Source organism: Danio rerio, chromosome 16 (assembly GCF_052040795.2).
Source record: "Danio rerio strain M-AB ecotype USA chromosome 16, GRCz13ab, whole genome shotgun sequence".
NCBI classification, from domain to species: Eukaryota; Metazoa; Chordata; class Actinopteri; order Cypriniformes; family Danionidae; genus Danio; species Danio rerio.
In genome coordinates, this window is record NC_141036.1 from 4,319,726 (window position 1) to 4,335,675 (window position 15,950).

A 15,950-nucleotide genomic window follows, 5' to 3' on the forward strand; every position below is an offset into this window, starting at 1 on the left:
AAATAAATATGCAAATAAATAAATAAAATGTATATAAAATTACACAAATTCTTGCGTAAATAAAATAATAAGTGAATAAATAAATATGCAAATAAATAAATGTTTATAAAATCCACAAATAACTGCATAAATAAAATAATAAATAAAGAAATATGCAAATAAATAAATAAATATAAAAATCCACAAATTCCTGCGTAAAAAAATAATAAATAAATATGCAAATAAATAAATGTATGTAAAAATTAACAAATTACTGCGCAAAAAATAAATAAATAAATATGCAAATAAATAAATAAATGTATATAAAATTCCACAAATTCCTGCATAAATAATATAATAAGAAACAAGCAAATAAATAAATGTTTATAAAAATTCACAAATTTCTGCATAAATAAAATAATAAATAAATATGCAAATAAATAAATAAATGTATATAAAATTACACAAATTCTTGCGTAAATAAAATAATCAGTGAATAAATAAATATGCAAATAAACAAATGTTGATAAAATCCACAAATAACTGCATAAATAAAATAATAAATAAAGAAATATGCAAATAAATAAATAAATATAAAAATCCACAAATTCCTGCATAAAAAAATAATAAATAAATATGCAAATAAATAAATAAATATAAAAATCCACAAATTCCTGCATAAAAAAATAATAAATATGCAAATAAATAAATGTATGTAAAAATTAACAAATTACTGCGCAAAAAATAAATAAATAAATATGCAAATAAATAAATGTATATAAAAATCCACAAATTCCTGCGTAAATAAAACAAGAAATATGCAAATAGATGAATAAACGTATATAAAAATTCACAAATTCCTGTGTAAATAAAATAATAAAAAATTTTAAAATATATATGCAAATACATAAATGAATGTATATAAAAAAATACAAATTACTGCACAAAAAAAATAAATAAATATGCAAATAAAAAATACATACATTTACAATTTAGTCTTATTATTTGTTTGATTTATTTAGAATAAAGAGATAAATTACAAAAAAATTACAGTAAAATAACGGTCGTTAAATTTCTAAAATTTACTATAAAATACTGGCTGTTAAATTAGAGATATTTCTTTAAATTTAAAATGTCTGTGTTGGTGTTGTATATTACGCTGCAAACATCTTGTAATAAGCTGCCAGTACATTTTCTGCTATTTTACAGACTTATTTCTCTATGTATTATTTCTTATCCCTTAAATTATTTCAACCTACTAAAATGTCAACACTTTGTTAAACTGTAAAGTTTCAACTTCAAAAGTCGACAGAGCAGAGATCAACGTCCCATAATGCAATTTACAACCGTAAATACATATAATAACAGTCAACATATAATAATTGTGTTGTAATAAACATGTCCTTAGCTGGCCTACACATGCTGTGGAGTGTGTTTCCCTGCTGAATGACGTAAGAGACAGCAAACTGATAGGACTGGTGCGGCAGAACAAGGAGCATGCGTGAGTTTATACACTTAATTAATTAGCACATGGTTAATTATAGCATCTTTCATATTTAGATAATGACATCATTCGCATAAGGAATTTTGATGGATCTGAAGTTAATATGAAAGTTCTGTTTATATTGTTTGAGTGATGTTAATTTAACTTTTGTTCAAAGTAAGCTGTAGCATATTAGTTGACAATTCTAAATGATGTAAAGGGAGCAATATAAATATTCAGGGAACAATGTTTAAAGGGGACCTATTATGCAAAAACCACTTTTATAAATGGGTTAAACACAGTGGTGTGTCAGCAGTGTGTGAATATAACCAGCCTCAAATGTTAAACAGATATAAATTTTATCTTTTATGATCACACTTGATAAAAACAGTCTGCAGGAACACTTTGATTGACGTTCTCCCTTTATACGCGTCATCAGAGGGGGAAAGCCCCGCCCACTAGTGCCCATCTCTCCCTCATTAGCATAAGACGATAGTCTTGTTTGTGAATCTGCCACAATGCTGACACACAGGCATTTGTAGCTCCGCCTTCTTTTAAAAAAAAGTACAATCTCATTTGAATTTAAAGCGACAGTCACCAAAATGACACGATTAGGATCGAAGCCTAAAAAGGGCAGTTTCAAAGAGTTAGAATACATTATTGTGTAGTATTTTGAGCTAAAACGTCACACACACTCTAAGGACAGCTTTTCACATCTTGTAAAAAACAGGTCCCCTTTAACATTCAGAAATGATGTTTGCATATTATAATAGAAATGTTCTGAAAACTTTATTAAAACTTAATTAGTAAAAAAAAATACATTCCTTTTTTTGTGAAACAAACCAAAATTTTATTTGTTATTGACCAAATATTTAGTCGGTAACTTTAAACTTTATATTTAATATTATAAACTTAAAATGAATATTTTAGCAACAATAACAAATCATTTTTAAATGGTTACATGCCTTTTAATAATAAATAAGATATAATATATTGCAAAACTTCATAAATCTGTGGCACGGTGGCTCAGGGGCAACATCGCCTCACAGCAAGAAGGTCGCTGGTTCAAGTCCCGGCTGGGTCAGTTGGTATTTCTGTGTGGAGTTTGCATGTTCTCCCTGTGTTGGCGTGGGTTTCCTCCGGGTGCTCTGGTTTCCTCCACAATCCAAACACATGCGCTATAGGTGAATTGAATAAACGAAATTGACAACATATGAAAACATATGAAAACATATGCAGGAATAGTTGGTGGTTCGTTTCGCCGTGGCGACCCCTGATAAATAAGGGATTAAGGGTGCTTTCACACCTACACTTTTGTTTTGGAACCTGTCTTGTTTGCCCAGTTAGCGCGGTTCGTTTGGCATATGTGAAACCACCAATCGCGCTTGGATCCGCGCCAAAGCAATCACTCCGACATCACTTGAATGAGGTCGTCTCGGTTCAATTGAAACAAAGTCTGGAGCGGATTGATTGTACTGAGAAAGTGATACGATCCGAGCCCGGTTATATAACAGTGTTTTATGGACATGTAATAATCATACGGCTATATGAAGAGAGAATTATGAGTGGGGCGGGAGGTCATTCCAGACATCCCAGGTCTCCCGGAAGTTTCGTTAATCTCCCGCAAATGCGCAGAGACTCACAGATGCCCGCAAACGAGTGATAATCTTCCGGAAATCGTGCATTCTCAAATACGTTGCGCATCCGTCCCCACCGCATTCCTCATCGCTCTTCAGACACGTCGCGCGCACCCTGTCAAACACCACCAAACCACCACCCCGCTGACAGCTGAGCAGGACTCTTTTAGTCCGTTTAGAAGTTTTGCCGTGTGAAAGCGAACCGCACCAAGAACAAAGAGCAACAATGTAACCATTTAAATCTCTGTTTCAGAACAACTGAATCGATTCACAGGTGTGAAAGCACCCTAAGTCAAAGAAAAATGAATGAATGAACTTTATAAATCCTAATAGCAAAACCAGCTGATAAAGATAATCCGATGCTACGTTTGCAAAGACTGAACTTGTCTGATTTATTTTATTCTTTTATTTGATCAGGTTGTTTATATATTCCCATCGAAGGATGGCCATCACTGGTGAGGATGTCACTCTGGGCCAAATCATTCCCATTTCTTATGACTTTTCGGTTGTTGAAGGTAAGACATATTGAGTTAATCGGTCACACTTTACAATAAGGTTCATTAGTTTATGTTAATTAATTTATTTACTAAAATGAACAAACAATGAACAATATATTTACTACTGTATTTGTTCATGTTAGTTGACGTTAGTTAATGAAAATACAGTAGTTCATTGTTAGTTCATGTTAACTCATGGTGCATTAACTAATGTTAACTAGCATGGACTTGAATGTTAAAGGGTCACGAAACACCAAAACACATGTTTTGAGCTGTTGACAGTCGTATGTGTGTCCCACACTGCTAAAAACACTATTAGGACACCTATATTTCACTAAAAAGTGTAAATTGGTTGTTTTTGCGTTATTTCAAGCAAATTCGTACTTCCTGTTTGAAACGAATTTTTGAAGCTGCGTCTTGGTCATGAGATAATAGCGTGTATTCCAGCGTGCAGACTGGACATCTGTGCCAGAGTGAGTCTTATTACATCTTACAGTGTGCTGTATTAATGCATGAGTAAAGCTTGGTTCAAACCAATCAGCGCGCTCTATTGTGCAACTTCATTAATATTCATTAGTGTCACCGTGTTTACACCACAGAGACGCCACGTTGTGTTGGCAAAACAAGCGTGAATTGTTGCTTTTATAGTTTGCTGCAGTTAAGTTTCGTTTTCATTTTCTCTCTGTGAGAGCACAGCTGGATCACGTGTGGATTAACAGTGTACGCGACGCTCAACAACAATAACTTACGTGTCTAAGGAGGATTATTGTTTACCTGAGAGCTGTTCTCATCTGCAAACGCTGAGATCCGGATTCGCTTGTAGTCTTCTCTTCATAAAGACGCGGCTCTAGTTGCTGGTGATTGTCCTGTCTCTACAGATTTGGTAAGTGAGCGAGCAGTGCTCTTTGTTTATTCAGTTTGTTCGTATCGAATTAAGTTAACTATTGCACTGAGTGCAAACATAGCACCGCATTTTGTGACCGGAATAACACGCGCGGCTTTCTGACGCTACCTGCCGTGTGCATCTAAGTTTCCGGGAAATGCAGAGTTTTTTTTCTCTCATTCGCCGTGCGGTATCGAACATTGCATGAAAAATACACGCTTAGAGCAGATCCTCGAATCAAATATCTCGTTTGTCGCGAGGGGCATGAATGAATTCCCTGAATAAAAGAGCCAAACTGCAGTTAAAGTCCAACATTTAATAATTTGGCGAATAATTCGACTACAGATGTCCATGTAGGTTAAACACAATGACTGTAAAAAATACACCATCACTTTCTCCTGTGTGTGTATTTTGACTGAAACTCAGCGCGCCCAAATAGACACTCCCACACCATCCCACTTTTCTTCCTCCGACACTCCCCCCTAAACAGAGCTGGACACGCCCACTTTTCTGACTTTTTCCAAAGTAGAGGTGTGAAAACACCCTGCTGAAACGAGGGGGTTTCATGGCCCTTTAATAATGCATTAGTAAATGTTCAATTGTGAATAATAAATGCTGTACGTGAGTTGGCGTGGGTTTCCTCCGGGTGCTCCGGTTTCCCCCACTGTCCAACCACATGCCCTATAGGTGAATTGGAATTGGCCATAGTGTATAAGTGTGTGATTATATGTGAGTGTGTATGAGTTTCCCAGTACTGGGTTGTGGCTGGAAAGGCATCCGCTGTGTATAACATGTGCTGGAATAGTTGGCGGTTCATTCATGAATGATTCACAGTAAAAAAGCTGGACTCCACACAATCGATTTGTGTCGGGACAACATGAAGGAATCAAGTTAACTTATTAGTTTTGTAATAAATGAAGTGGATTGAACAGAAAACAGTTAAGTTGTCCCTCCAAAAGACTTGTTTTCAGCTTATTTTAGATAAGTCGTTTGAACAAACAGCAAACTTAATATTTTCAATAGGAGGTGGTTTGCTTTTGGTGGATCTCGTGTGAGTGACAAAGTTCACACTGTATTACACCAATCAGAGAAGAATGAATTGAACATGGTGACATCACGATGGCGCAGTGGCTAGCATGATCGCCTCACAGCAAGAATGTCACGGGTTCAACCCCCGGCTGGATCAGTTATCATTTCTGAGTGACGTTTGCATGTTCCCCCTGTGTTAGTGTGGGTTTCTGCCACAGTACAAAGACATGCGGTACAGGTGAATTAAATAAGCTGAATTGTATTTGAGTGTGTGCAAGTGTGTTTCCCAGTGTTGGGTTGCAGCTGGAAGGGCATCCGCTGCATAAAGCATATGCTGGATGAGTTAGCAGTTCATTCCGCTGTGGCGACCCATGATTAATAAAGGGAGTAAGCTGAAAAGAAAATGAATGAATGAATGAATGAATTGAACATAAAAATATGAATTTATTTGTAATAAATTCTGCAGTTATTAACAAAATATGATCTTGATTCTTGATTTTGTGGTAAAATTCATGTTTTTTTTTTCAAAACTTATCCATAGTTTCTTCTCCAGATGAGCTTGCCGTTGTTGGTGAGTGTGTTTATTTAAAAACATAACATCATTGTCAATGGTACATTAAAAATCAGCATCAGTATTCAGATTTGTTTGGGACATTTTCGTTGTCACTGTGAAGGTGCAGATACTCGAGTGCGGGTAACTTTTCTGGAGGAGGAGCTGGAGCTGAAGTTGCCGTTTGGTTCTCACACCCGTCTCTTCCTCAGTGAAGTGAATCGGGCCTGGAGCGGTGAGACGCCTGTTTATTACTTTTCATTGTATTCTACAATGTTCAGATGCTTGGAAATAGTATTATTTTATTTAACCGGTTACATGTTCTCCTCAATTACGCTTGGGTTTCCTCCAGGTTCTTCAGTTTCCATGCGGCATAAGTGAATTATATAAACTAAATTGGCTGTAGTATATGAGTGTGTGTGTATAGGTGTTTCCCAGCAGTCGCACTACGAAATCCCAGGTAGAACGCATCTCACAGCTACGGTGATAACCTCCATGTACAATAATGTGAAGGAGAAAGTTATTGAAGGTCTTAGCAGTGCACATTTAGTAGTCTTGACTACAGATTGCTGGACCTCCAGAGTAACACAGAGCTTCATGACTGTCACAGCGCACAAAGGTCAGATATTATTATATTGCATAAAAGTCTTAAAATGGCTTGTGCTTTCAAAATTTTTTTAAATCAAGAATCAAATGGAACCGTGACTTTACAATCAAATATGTAGTTGAATATATATATATATGTATGTATATGTGTGTGTGTGTGTGTGTGTGTGTGTGTGTGTATGTATATATATATATATATATATATATATATATATATATATATATATATATATATATATATATATATATATATACAGTTGAAGTCAGAATTATTAGCCCCTCTTTCAAATGTTTTAATAGAGCAAGGAAATTTTCACAGTATGTCTGATAATATTTTTTTCTTCTGGAGAAAGTCTTGTTTGTTTTATTTAGGCTAGAATAAAAGCAGTTTTTAATTTTTTAAAAACCATTTTAGGGATAATTATTAGCCCCTTTAAGCTAATTTTTTGTCATTAGCCTAAAGAATAAACCATCGTTATACAACAACTTGCCTAGTTAACCTAATTAACCTAGTTAAGCCTTTAAATGTCACTTTAAGCTGTATGGAAGTGTCTTGAAAAAGATCTCGTCAAATATTATTTACTGTCATCATGGCAAAGATAAAATAAGTCAGTTATTAGAGATGAGTTATTAAAACTATTATGTTTGGAAATGTGTTGAAAAAAAATCTTCTCTCCATTAAACAGAAATTAATAAATAAAAAAATTAAACAGGGGGGCGAAAAATTCAGAGGTGCTAATAATTCTGACTTCAATTTTTAAAATTTATATATATATATATATATATATATATATATATATATATATATATATATATATATATATATATATATATTTATATATTTATATATATTTATATATTTATATATATATATATATATATATATACACATAATTCTTAAAAATTGTAAAATTATATATGTAATAATTTTTTTTTATTTCTATATAATTTAAAATTATATAAATTAAAATGTGTATACATATATATATATATATATATATATATATATATATATATATATATATATATATATATATATATATATATATATTGTCAGATGCTTTTGTCAGATGCTCAGTTGTTGTTTTTTTTTACTTAATTAAAAAATTCCATTAATTATGTTTTTATGTTCAGCAGTCCATTGAACAAAGGGGAATTTACCTGCAGGTGATGCAGAAGAAATCTAAAAGAAATCTCATTGACATCACCGACTGCAAAAACCCGCTGAACGGCTTTCGTCCTGCATTCTGACATTTCCCATTCATGCAAATGCTGAAAGTCCATTCACTCAGAGCAAAGCTCATGAAAGTGAAAGACATGCAATCAGCTGACCTGTTCTGTCATTCATTTACTCTACCTGGTGAAAAGGTACTTTTGGAAGAGTTGTGTAATAAGCATTAAACTGGAAGCTCAGCTCTACATTCCTTATAAATATCTTCATAAAATAAACCTAAACAGTCTACAGACCAGTCCACCTGAATAAATAAGCAGAGGTTGCGTTAACCTCTCAGACAACAGTTACATTTCGCACACACACATTAAGAGAGAGCCAGAGAGGAAGAGTTTAAGAGGCGGAGTTTATTTCAAATAAGTAGGTTGTCTGCGTTTTTCTCAGTCTGTGGACTGTAACATACAGGATGAGCAGCAGATTGCTGTTTGATTTTCATCATTTATTATTTCATAAACTATCAGAAAGGGACACATCTGACTTCTCAAAAGGGAAATATGCTTCAGGAAAGAGCTGTTTGATCATCGGGTGAACGCTGATGGCGGGTTTCAGGAGCTCTAAAGATGCACGCGTTAACAGAAAAAATCTAAAAAATTTGCAAGGTCAGTGACAGCTGTTATAGATTGATTGTGGTCATATAGACACTCAGACACCAGCGGCGGCTTGTCTGCAAGGGGAAGTCACAGTGTGAGTGTTGTTCGCGTTTTGTTTGTAATAATGGTGTGAACATGCGGCTTTTAGTTCTGAGAGAGAAAACGACAGAAATACAGAGAGAGCAAATGATACAGTTCCTCTTGACGTTTCCTAGAATGTACATGGAATTAAAATCATCATAGATGCAGCTGTAGGCTGATATTAATCATATCTGGAATGGCTTTATTTAACCATTTTTTTATTCTGAACTGGAGTTTTTATCTAAAGTTTTGTTGTGTTTTAAACTTGTAGATGTCTGTCAGCAGTATCCAAAAGAAGAACCCAAGTTTGACTGGCTCACCAAGTACCGTAAAGTGTCAAAAGGGGCAAGATCACTGAGAAAGTCAATTGGAGCAACGACTGTCAAGATGAGTCAGATGAAGAAAGCAGGTGAGCTGTGCATTTTGCTTTAGAGTAAATGAAAATAAATCAAATTAAAATATGTATTTATTTATTTAATCAAATATTTTAAAAATGTGCGTGCGTTGTTGCCTTAGTGTCCCACCAGTGCCTATATACAGCCAAATCGCACTGCTACTTGTGTGATATTGCATTTATACAACAGTTTGATGGCATAATCGTGTGTATAAAAAAAGAAAATCAAACATGGAGAGTCTGAAAAATAATTTTGTACAAGGAACTACTTTCCTCTCATATCTGCAGCTGACTGTCAGAACAGCAGAAACTGCTGCTACTTCAGAAACATCACTTTAGAGCTAGTATTCGAATGATTCTCTAGCGTAATGTCTAAAGTGATGACAAAACAGGTGATTTTGCTCACATTTTAAGATTGTGAGTAGGGCCAGACGGAATCTGCGGACGTTTTTTGCTATTTTTGAGGAGAATTTTGGTAAAAATCTGCGGATTTCTGCGGAATTATTTTGGGAGTATCATAACTAAAACCTAAATATGTGAAATAAAAAATATTGTATTTTTAACTTTTATTTAATGTTTAAAATGCAAATTCAATTAGATTCACTTTATTTGGTAAACAAAGCAAGTCTCATATAAAATAGCAACTAAAAACAGAAAATATTACTTTACAAGCTGTATTGTAAATAAATTATATGAACATCTTCGCAATAGTCAATAATATTACTGAAATTAATTTAAAAACTGAATAAATATGGATTTACACACATTTACTCAAGTTAATTAACAGAATTAATGATAGGCTAAAAATCTGCGGAAAATCTGCGGAATTCTGCGCGCGCAGATTCTGTGTGGGCCTAATTATGAGGCAGAACGGCATGAAATGCCATCAGTCTACAGAGATTTCTCAGTATTTCTCTGTTGCAAGTCGGGTATCACAATAATTAACCCTGAAAAAGCCAAAGCAAACACTACCAAATTACTATGGTATAAATATAGCACTACAACATTTAAAAGAGAGAGATCGACTTAGAATGTTACTTTCCCTTTTAATAATGATTTGATCAGCTAAAGTTATAAATTATGCTGTTTTAATCCTCTAAGGGCTTATTATGCCATCCTGTGGATAGACAACATCCACCGTCTTTGGTCTTCTCAGTATGGCAAGCTAATGTCTCTCTAAAATTATAAATATTATAAAATAGCCACTATCCTTATAAATAAACTGCATAGTTGCAATCTAAACAACTACATTATCACCTAAAAAAGCCTCAAACGTTCATTATGTTGTCCAACAGCTGCGATATTTGTCAAACTGTAGTGAGCCGGCTGAAAAGTTAGGGAACCCCTGATTTAAGTGACTTTTAACATGGTATGCTTGTTGGTGCCAGACAGGCTGGTCTGAGTATTTCAGAAACTGCTACTGGGATCTACTGGGATTTTCATGCACAACCATCTCTAGGGTTTACAGAGAATGGTCTGAAAAAAGAGAAAATATTCAGTGAGCGGCAGTTCCGTGGGCGCAAATGCCTTGTTGATGCCAGAGGTCAGAGGAGAATGGCCAGACTGGTTCCAGCTGATAGAAAGGGAACAGTAACTCAAATAAGCACTCGTTACAACCGAGAACAGATAAGCATCTCTTTTAAAGCACAACACATCCAACCTTGAGGCGGATGGGCTACAGCAGCAGAAGACCACACCGGGTGCCACTCCTGTCAGCTAAGAACAGGATACTGAGGCTACAAAGTCATACAGGCTCACCAAAACTGGACAATAAATCACACTGAACTGAGCTAAACTGAACTGAACTGAACTTAAACACTAAAACCTGAACCACACTGTTCCAGTTACTATGACCATTTATGTGAAGCTGCTTTGACACAATCTACATTGTAAAAGCGCTATACAAATAAAGCTGAATTGAATTGAATTGAACAATAGAAGATTGGAGAAATGATGCCTGGTCTGATGAGTCTCGATTTCTGCTGTGACATTCGGGTAGTTGGGTCAGAATTTGACGTCAACAACATAAAAGCATGGATCCATCCTGCCTTGTCTCAATTCTTCAGGGTTTTGATTGTGGTGTAATGGTGTGGGGGAGATTTTCTTGGCACACTTTGAGCCCATTAGTACCAATTGAGCATTGTGTCAACACCACAGCCTACCTGAGTATTGTTGCTTATCATGTCCATCACTTTATAACCACAGTGTACCCATCTTCTGATGGCTACTAATGCGCTATGTCATAAAGTGAGAGTCATCTCAGACTGGTTTCTTAAACATGACAATGAGTTCACTGTACTTAAATGGCCTTCACAGTCAGCAGATCTCAATCCAATAGAGCACCTTTAGAATGTGGTGAAACGGGAGACTCACATCATGGATGTGCAGCCGACAAACCTGCTGCAACTGCGTGATGCTATCTCTGAGGAATATTTCCAGTACTTTGTTGATTCTGTGCCATGAAGGGTTAAGGCAGTTCTGAAGGCAAAAGCGGGTCGAACCCGGTACTAGTAAGGTGTACCCAATAAAATGGCCGGTGAGTGTATTTTATTGTAGTTAATGTTTACTTTGTTTTTGTATTATGTATAATTTACTCTTGAAATATTTAATTAGTTATATTTATATCATTATATAAAAATTAAGTAATATTTAAGTGTTATTTCTGTGGACAATTGTAGTTATTATTACAATAATATTAAATATACAATTTTAACTAACCCCTATAAAGTGTTATCAGAATTGTCATTTGCATCACAATTATCTTACAGATATATATTGTTAGACTGAAATATTTTTTTAGATTAAACAAAACAGGTCGTTTATACTGCCTTTAGTTTGTTTACCCTTAAAAAAAAGCTTGTTTTTACTTGTATTCTTGTTTTGTGAGGTAAATGCACTGTATATTTTGCTAAATAATAATCCAGTAGCTCAGCTAGTTGAGTCTTATTCTCAATCGTTTGCATCGTGTTCGACAACACGAGCCTGTAAACGAACTTGAAGCGTCATTACGGATTCTACTACGGGGAAGGATCTTTTCATGAATATTAATAAACAAATGCTACGCGAAACCGCGATTGGCTGCAAAGCTGACGCTAGTAAAAAAGCGCTGTCACAGACTCGTGATTGGACAGTTGAGGAACGATACAAAACGACGTCAGCATCACGTAATTAATATTCATGAGCGGAGCCTTGAGCATAGTAGAACTCTTTGTCAAAAAGCTCGTTATAGTCAAATGAACTCGAGTCGGCCAGAGTGTTACAACATTCAGAATGCGAAAACAGGGAGATGTCTAATGAAACTCGATTAGACGGTAAGAAAAGTCATTTATATTTACCGGAAGTAAACGGATACATGTGTAACCGTAATTACGAGTGTGTGTGTGCTTTCTGATGTTACTCCGCGTTGACAGGTACATCGTTCTGTTGTGTCAGTAAAGTGTGTTTAGTCGTGATTGTCGATGGCTGTGTCTCAAAATCTAGTGAGCTGCCTACCTAGACAGCTTTCCTAATTGAAAAGAACATCGACCTTTAGTGCACCAAAAACATTCTAATGTTAGCAAATGTATAAATATAGACGTTAATGTAGAAACATTATGAATTCGTGTGTAATTCTGCTTATAATGCATGTCTCACATGAAAAGAATACACATTATAGTAAATACTATATTTACCATATGTTAAAGTAAGTAATCATAATATGTAATTGAAGTTGTAGTATAATTATAGTTATATAAAAACAAATTATTCAATACTGTACCAACTAAATGCTATATGACAGTACACATAACTTACTGTAGTAAAAATGAAAATATACTACATTATTTATTCATGTTTAGATGTATTTAATACTACATTATGATATATATGATGATGTGTAATATACTTTAGTATGGTTCAAAAACACTAGTATTTACTATAAATTACTATAGTATTTTTCATGTGAGCAATTGTCAGCATTATAAAATAATTATAAGAATTTATATGAGTATTGCCACAATTTTTATTTACTTTAATTCTTATTTGTCACTTTAAGTGTTATTTAACAGTTGTGTCCCCTTTTGTGACATGTTAAATATAAAATAAATATGTAAAACTATATGTGTATCTATTATAGTAAGTCGAGATTCAAAATAAGACAATTTGTGAACAGTTTTTCTTATTCCCAATGAAGTTCAGATTGAGGTAAGGTAGGTTTTATATTCGCACAATTATTAATTATAACTTTCCCTATATTGTTTACCACGCTAATTTGAATACTGGGTCTGAAATCGCATTTAGGTATGACTTCTAAACAACATTAGCACAATTTAGTTGACTGTGTACAATGTTGTACTTTGGTAGTCATCGGCTGCTAATATGATTTCCCTATTTAGAATTTGCAAAGAATACCTTTCTGAAATTATATCATCAAGGAGAAAGTCCTAATGTGCAAATATAAAGCCAACTTTGCTTCAATGATGTTCAGGACGCTGTTTCGTTATATAGTATATTTGTAGTGAAAAATATTCATAATGAATTTGAGAAATACTAAATGTGTGTGTTTTCAGTGCCTGTCTCTGCACTTTATTAGAAATACACACTGTACAATTTAATGGGGTAGTTCACATGAACATTTAAAGGGATATTTAACTCAAGGATAAAATATTCTGTCATTTTTTGACACAAACCTGTCTGGGTTTCTTGTCAATTGACAGTTGTCAAGCTGAAAATTGTTGCTAACTGGTAACCACTAACTTCCATACCATTTTATTTTTTCTTGTGATGGATGTCATTGGTTTCCAATTTCCAGTTTTTTGCTGGTTAGCACATCTTTTGTGGTCAACAGATAAAAAATAAAAGTTTTAAAAAGCTTTGTATCCACCTTTGAGGGTGAGTAAATAGTCAGTTCATTTTTATTTCTGTCAACCATCCCCTTAAGCTGTAATGTAATTGTTTACCTTCCCTCCACTTGTCCCAAACCTGTGATTTTCTTTGATCTGATGAACACACACACACACACACACACACACACACACACACACACACACACACACACACAAACACAGTTGACTTCAGTAATGACTTAAATAATAACAACTAGTAAATCAGAAGTAATGGCACTTTTTTATTATTATGTAAATTGTTAATACAGACAGATGCTTAATAATGTATATTATACTCTCTCTCTCTCTCTCTCTCTCTCTCTCTCTCTCTCTCTCTCTCTCTCTCTATATATATATATATATATATATATATATATATATATATATATATATATTAGGGGTGTTGAAATGAATTGTTTCGTCTGTGCACCGCCTTGCAAACGCTGGTATCACTGACGATGACGTCATTCATCTCATATGCGCGGTAGCTTACTATCGCGAGTGCGTGAACAAACATAGGGGTGTAAGAATTTGCTTGAAAAGGCTCATAAAGCAAGCAGGACATTTACATTTGTTTATTTGCTATAAATGCTCATGTTGTTCTGTGTATGTACTTGAGTTTTTAAAGGTACAGTTCTTATATCTGACATTATTAAACGATAAAATTGTATTACAAATAATATATAAATACAAATATATTTATACTTTTTAATACAAGAGTTGTTGTGCTGTGAAGTAAAATATTAAATTGTGTATGGAAAGCATCGTCAATGCACCGAGATATCGAATTGAACTGAATCGATGACATGATAATCCTAACCGAACCCGGAACCAGTGTAGGTTCACACACACACAGACACACACACACACACACACACACACATATATATATATATATATATATATATATATATATATATATATATATATATATAGTTTATTACACATCTGATTGGGGTTATTTGATCAAAAGTATTGTAATTGTCAAAAACGCCTCAATATTTGCATCAAGTTGAACAAAAAAGAAACAGTTAAACTTTTTAAATATTATTTTAAAATAAAATTAAACAGTATCATGCTGATATTGTATAACTCTAAGTAGCATGAGCATTGAGCAAAACAGACAATTATTGTTTGATTATTAATCATCAGTGTTTCCTCAAATCCTCCATAAAGAGACTTTTTGTTTGGACATTAATATACGATATTGTCTCATCTGGATCAATGTAATCCATGAGCCGATGTGTCTGTTTCATTAATTAAAGTTACTATGAAACAGATCTTTTCTTCCATATCTTGATAAACAAATGAGGGCGTGTCTTGGTTCTGTCTATCACTTGTTGATTGGTCAATGGTATGTGGCGGTGGTTAAGCAGGGTTTCCGCAGGGTCTTAAAATATCTTAAATCCCCAAAAACATTTAGGCCTTAAAAAGTCTTAAATGTACTGAAATGTTGTGTTGTAGGTCCTAAATCTTTTTAAACAAGTCTTAATTGTCCTTTGTTCATGTATTGCTACCCTATCTGGCCAAAACCACACAATCCCCAAAAATTTATCTCAATAAAACGTTTAACTTTTTATCGAAAAAGGTCATTTTTAACTCTATTTATCATAATGGTTTAATTATTTCCTTACAGTAACTTAAGTTTAGAAGCGCTTTATGTATTCACTGCTGAGGACACAGACCTGGGGCCTGTTTCAGTAAGGAGGTTCAAACAACTCAGAGTTTAAATTTGAACTCTGAGTTGATTTACCGAGAGATTAAAAACTCAGAGTTTTCGGTTTCAGAACAGCTGATCTGAGTTGGGTCAATCAACTTCGAGTAGACCAACTCAGAGTTAAGCGCGCACACCGTGTCTTTAAAAAGGCATTATCAATGGAGCGTAGACATTACGAGTGACTATGGCAATATCTTATAAAAGAGATCACCATTTCTTTCTCCAGCTGAACTTGATGTTCTCATGCAAAGTTATAGCAAATATGAGTGTGTGTGTATATATTTGAAAAGAAACAACCATCAGTGAAGAAGAGACAGTTAGCGTGGGAAAACAGCTGCTCAAGTTAATGCCTAATTTCACTTTTTAAGTATTTAAATATTTAAGTATAATAAGTAATGTAATTTGTGACGT

At 34.1% G+C, this 15,950-nt stretch overlaps 1 protein-coding gene across 4 annotated transcripts in view; it reads left to right on the forward strand.

The window, feature by feature from the left end:
* inpp5b (inositol polyphosphate-5-phosphatase B) overlaps positions 1 to 15,950 on the forward strand; it is a 55,339-nt gene that overhangs the window by 1,371 nt on the left and 38,018 nt on the right. The window contains exons 2-6 of one of the 4 annotated variants that reach the window (XM_087286442.1): positions 1,401 to 1,480; positions 3,517 to 3,614; positions 6,050 to 6,079; positions 6,183 to 6,293; positions 8,838 to 8,975. In XM_087286442.1, coding sequence (XP_087142568.1) covers positions 1,401 to 1,480; positions 3,517 to 3,614; positions 6,050 to 6,079; positions 6,183 to 6,293; positions 8,838 to 8,975 — 457 coding nt within the window. Of the gene's footprint in view, positions 1 to 1,400; positions 1,481 to 3,516; positions 3,615 to 6,049; positions 6,080 to 6,182; positions 6,294 to 8,282; positions 8,495 to 8,837; positions 8,976 to 12,191; positions 12,272 to 15,950 lie in introns of those variants that run through there. The other 3 variants (XM_087286443.1, XM_087286444.1, XM_087286445.1) reach the window with 3 other exon arrangements.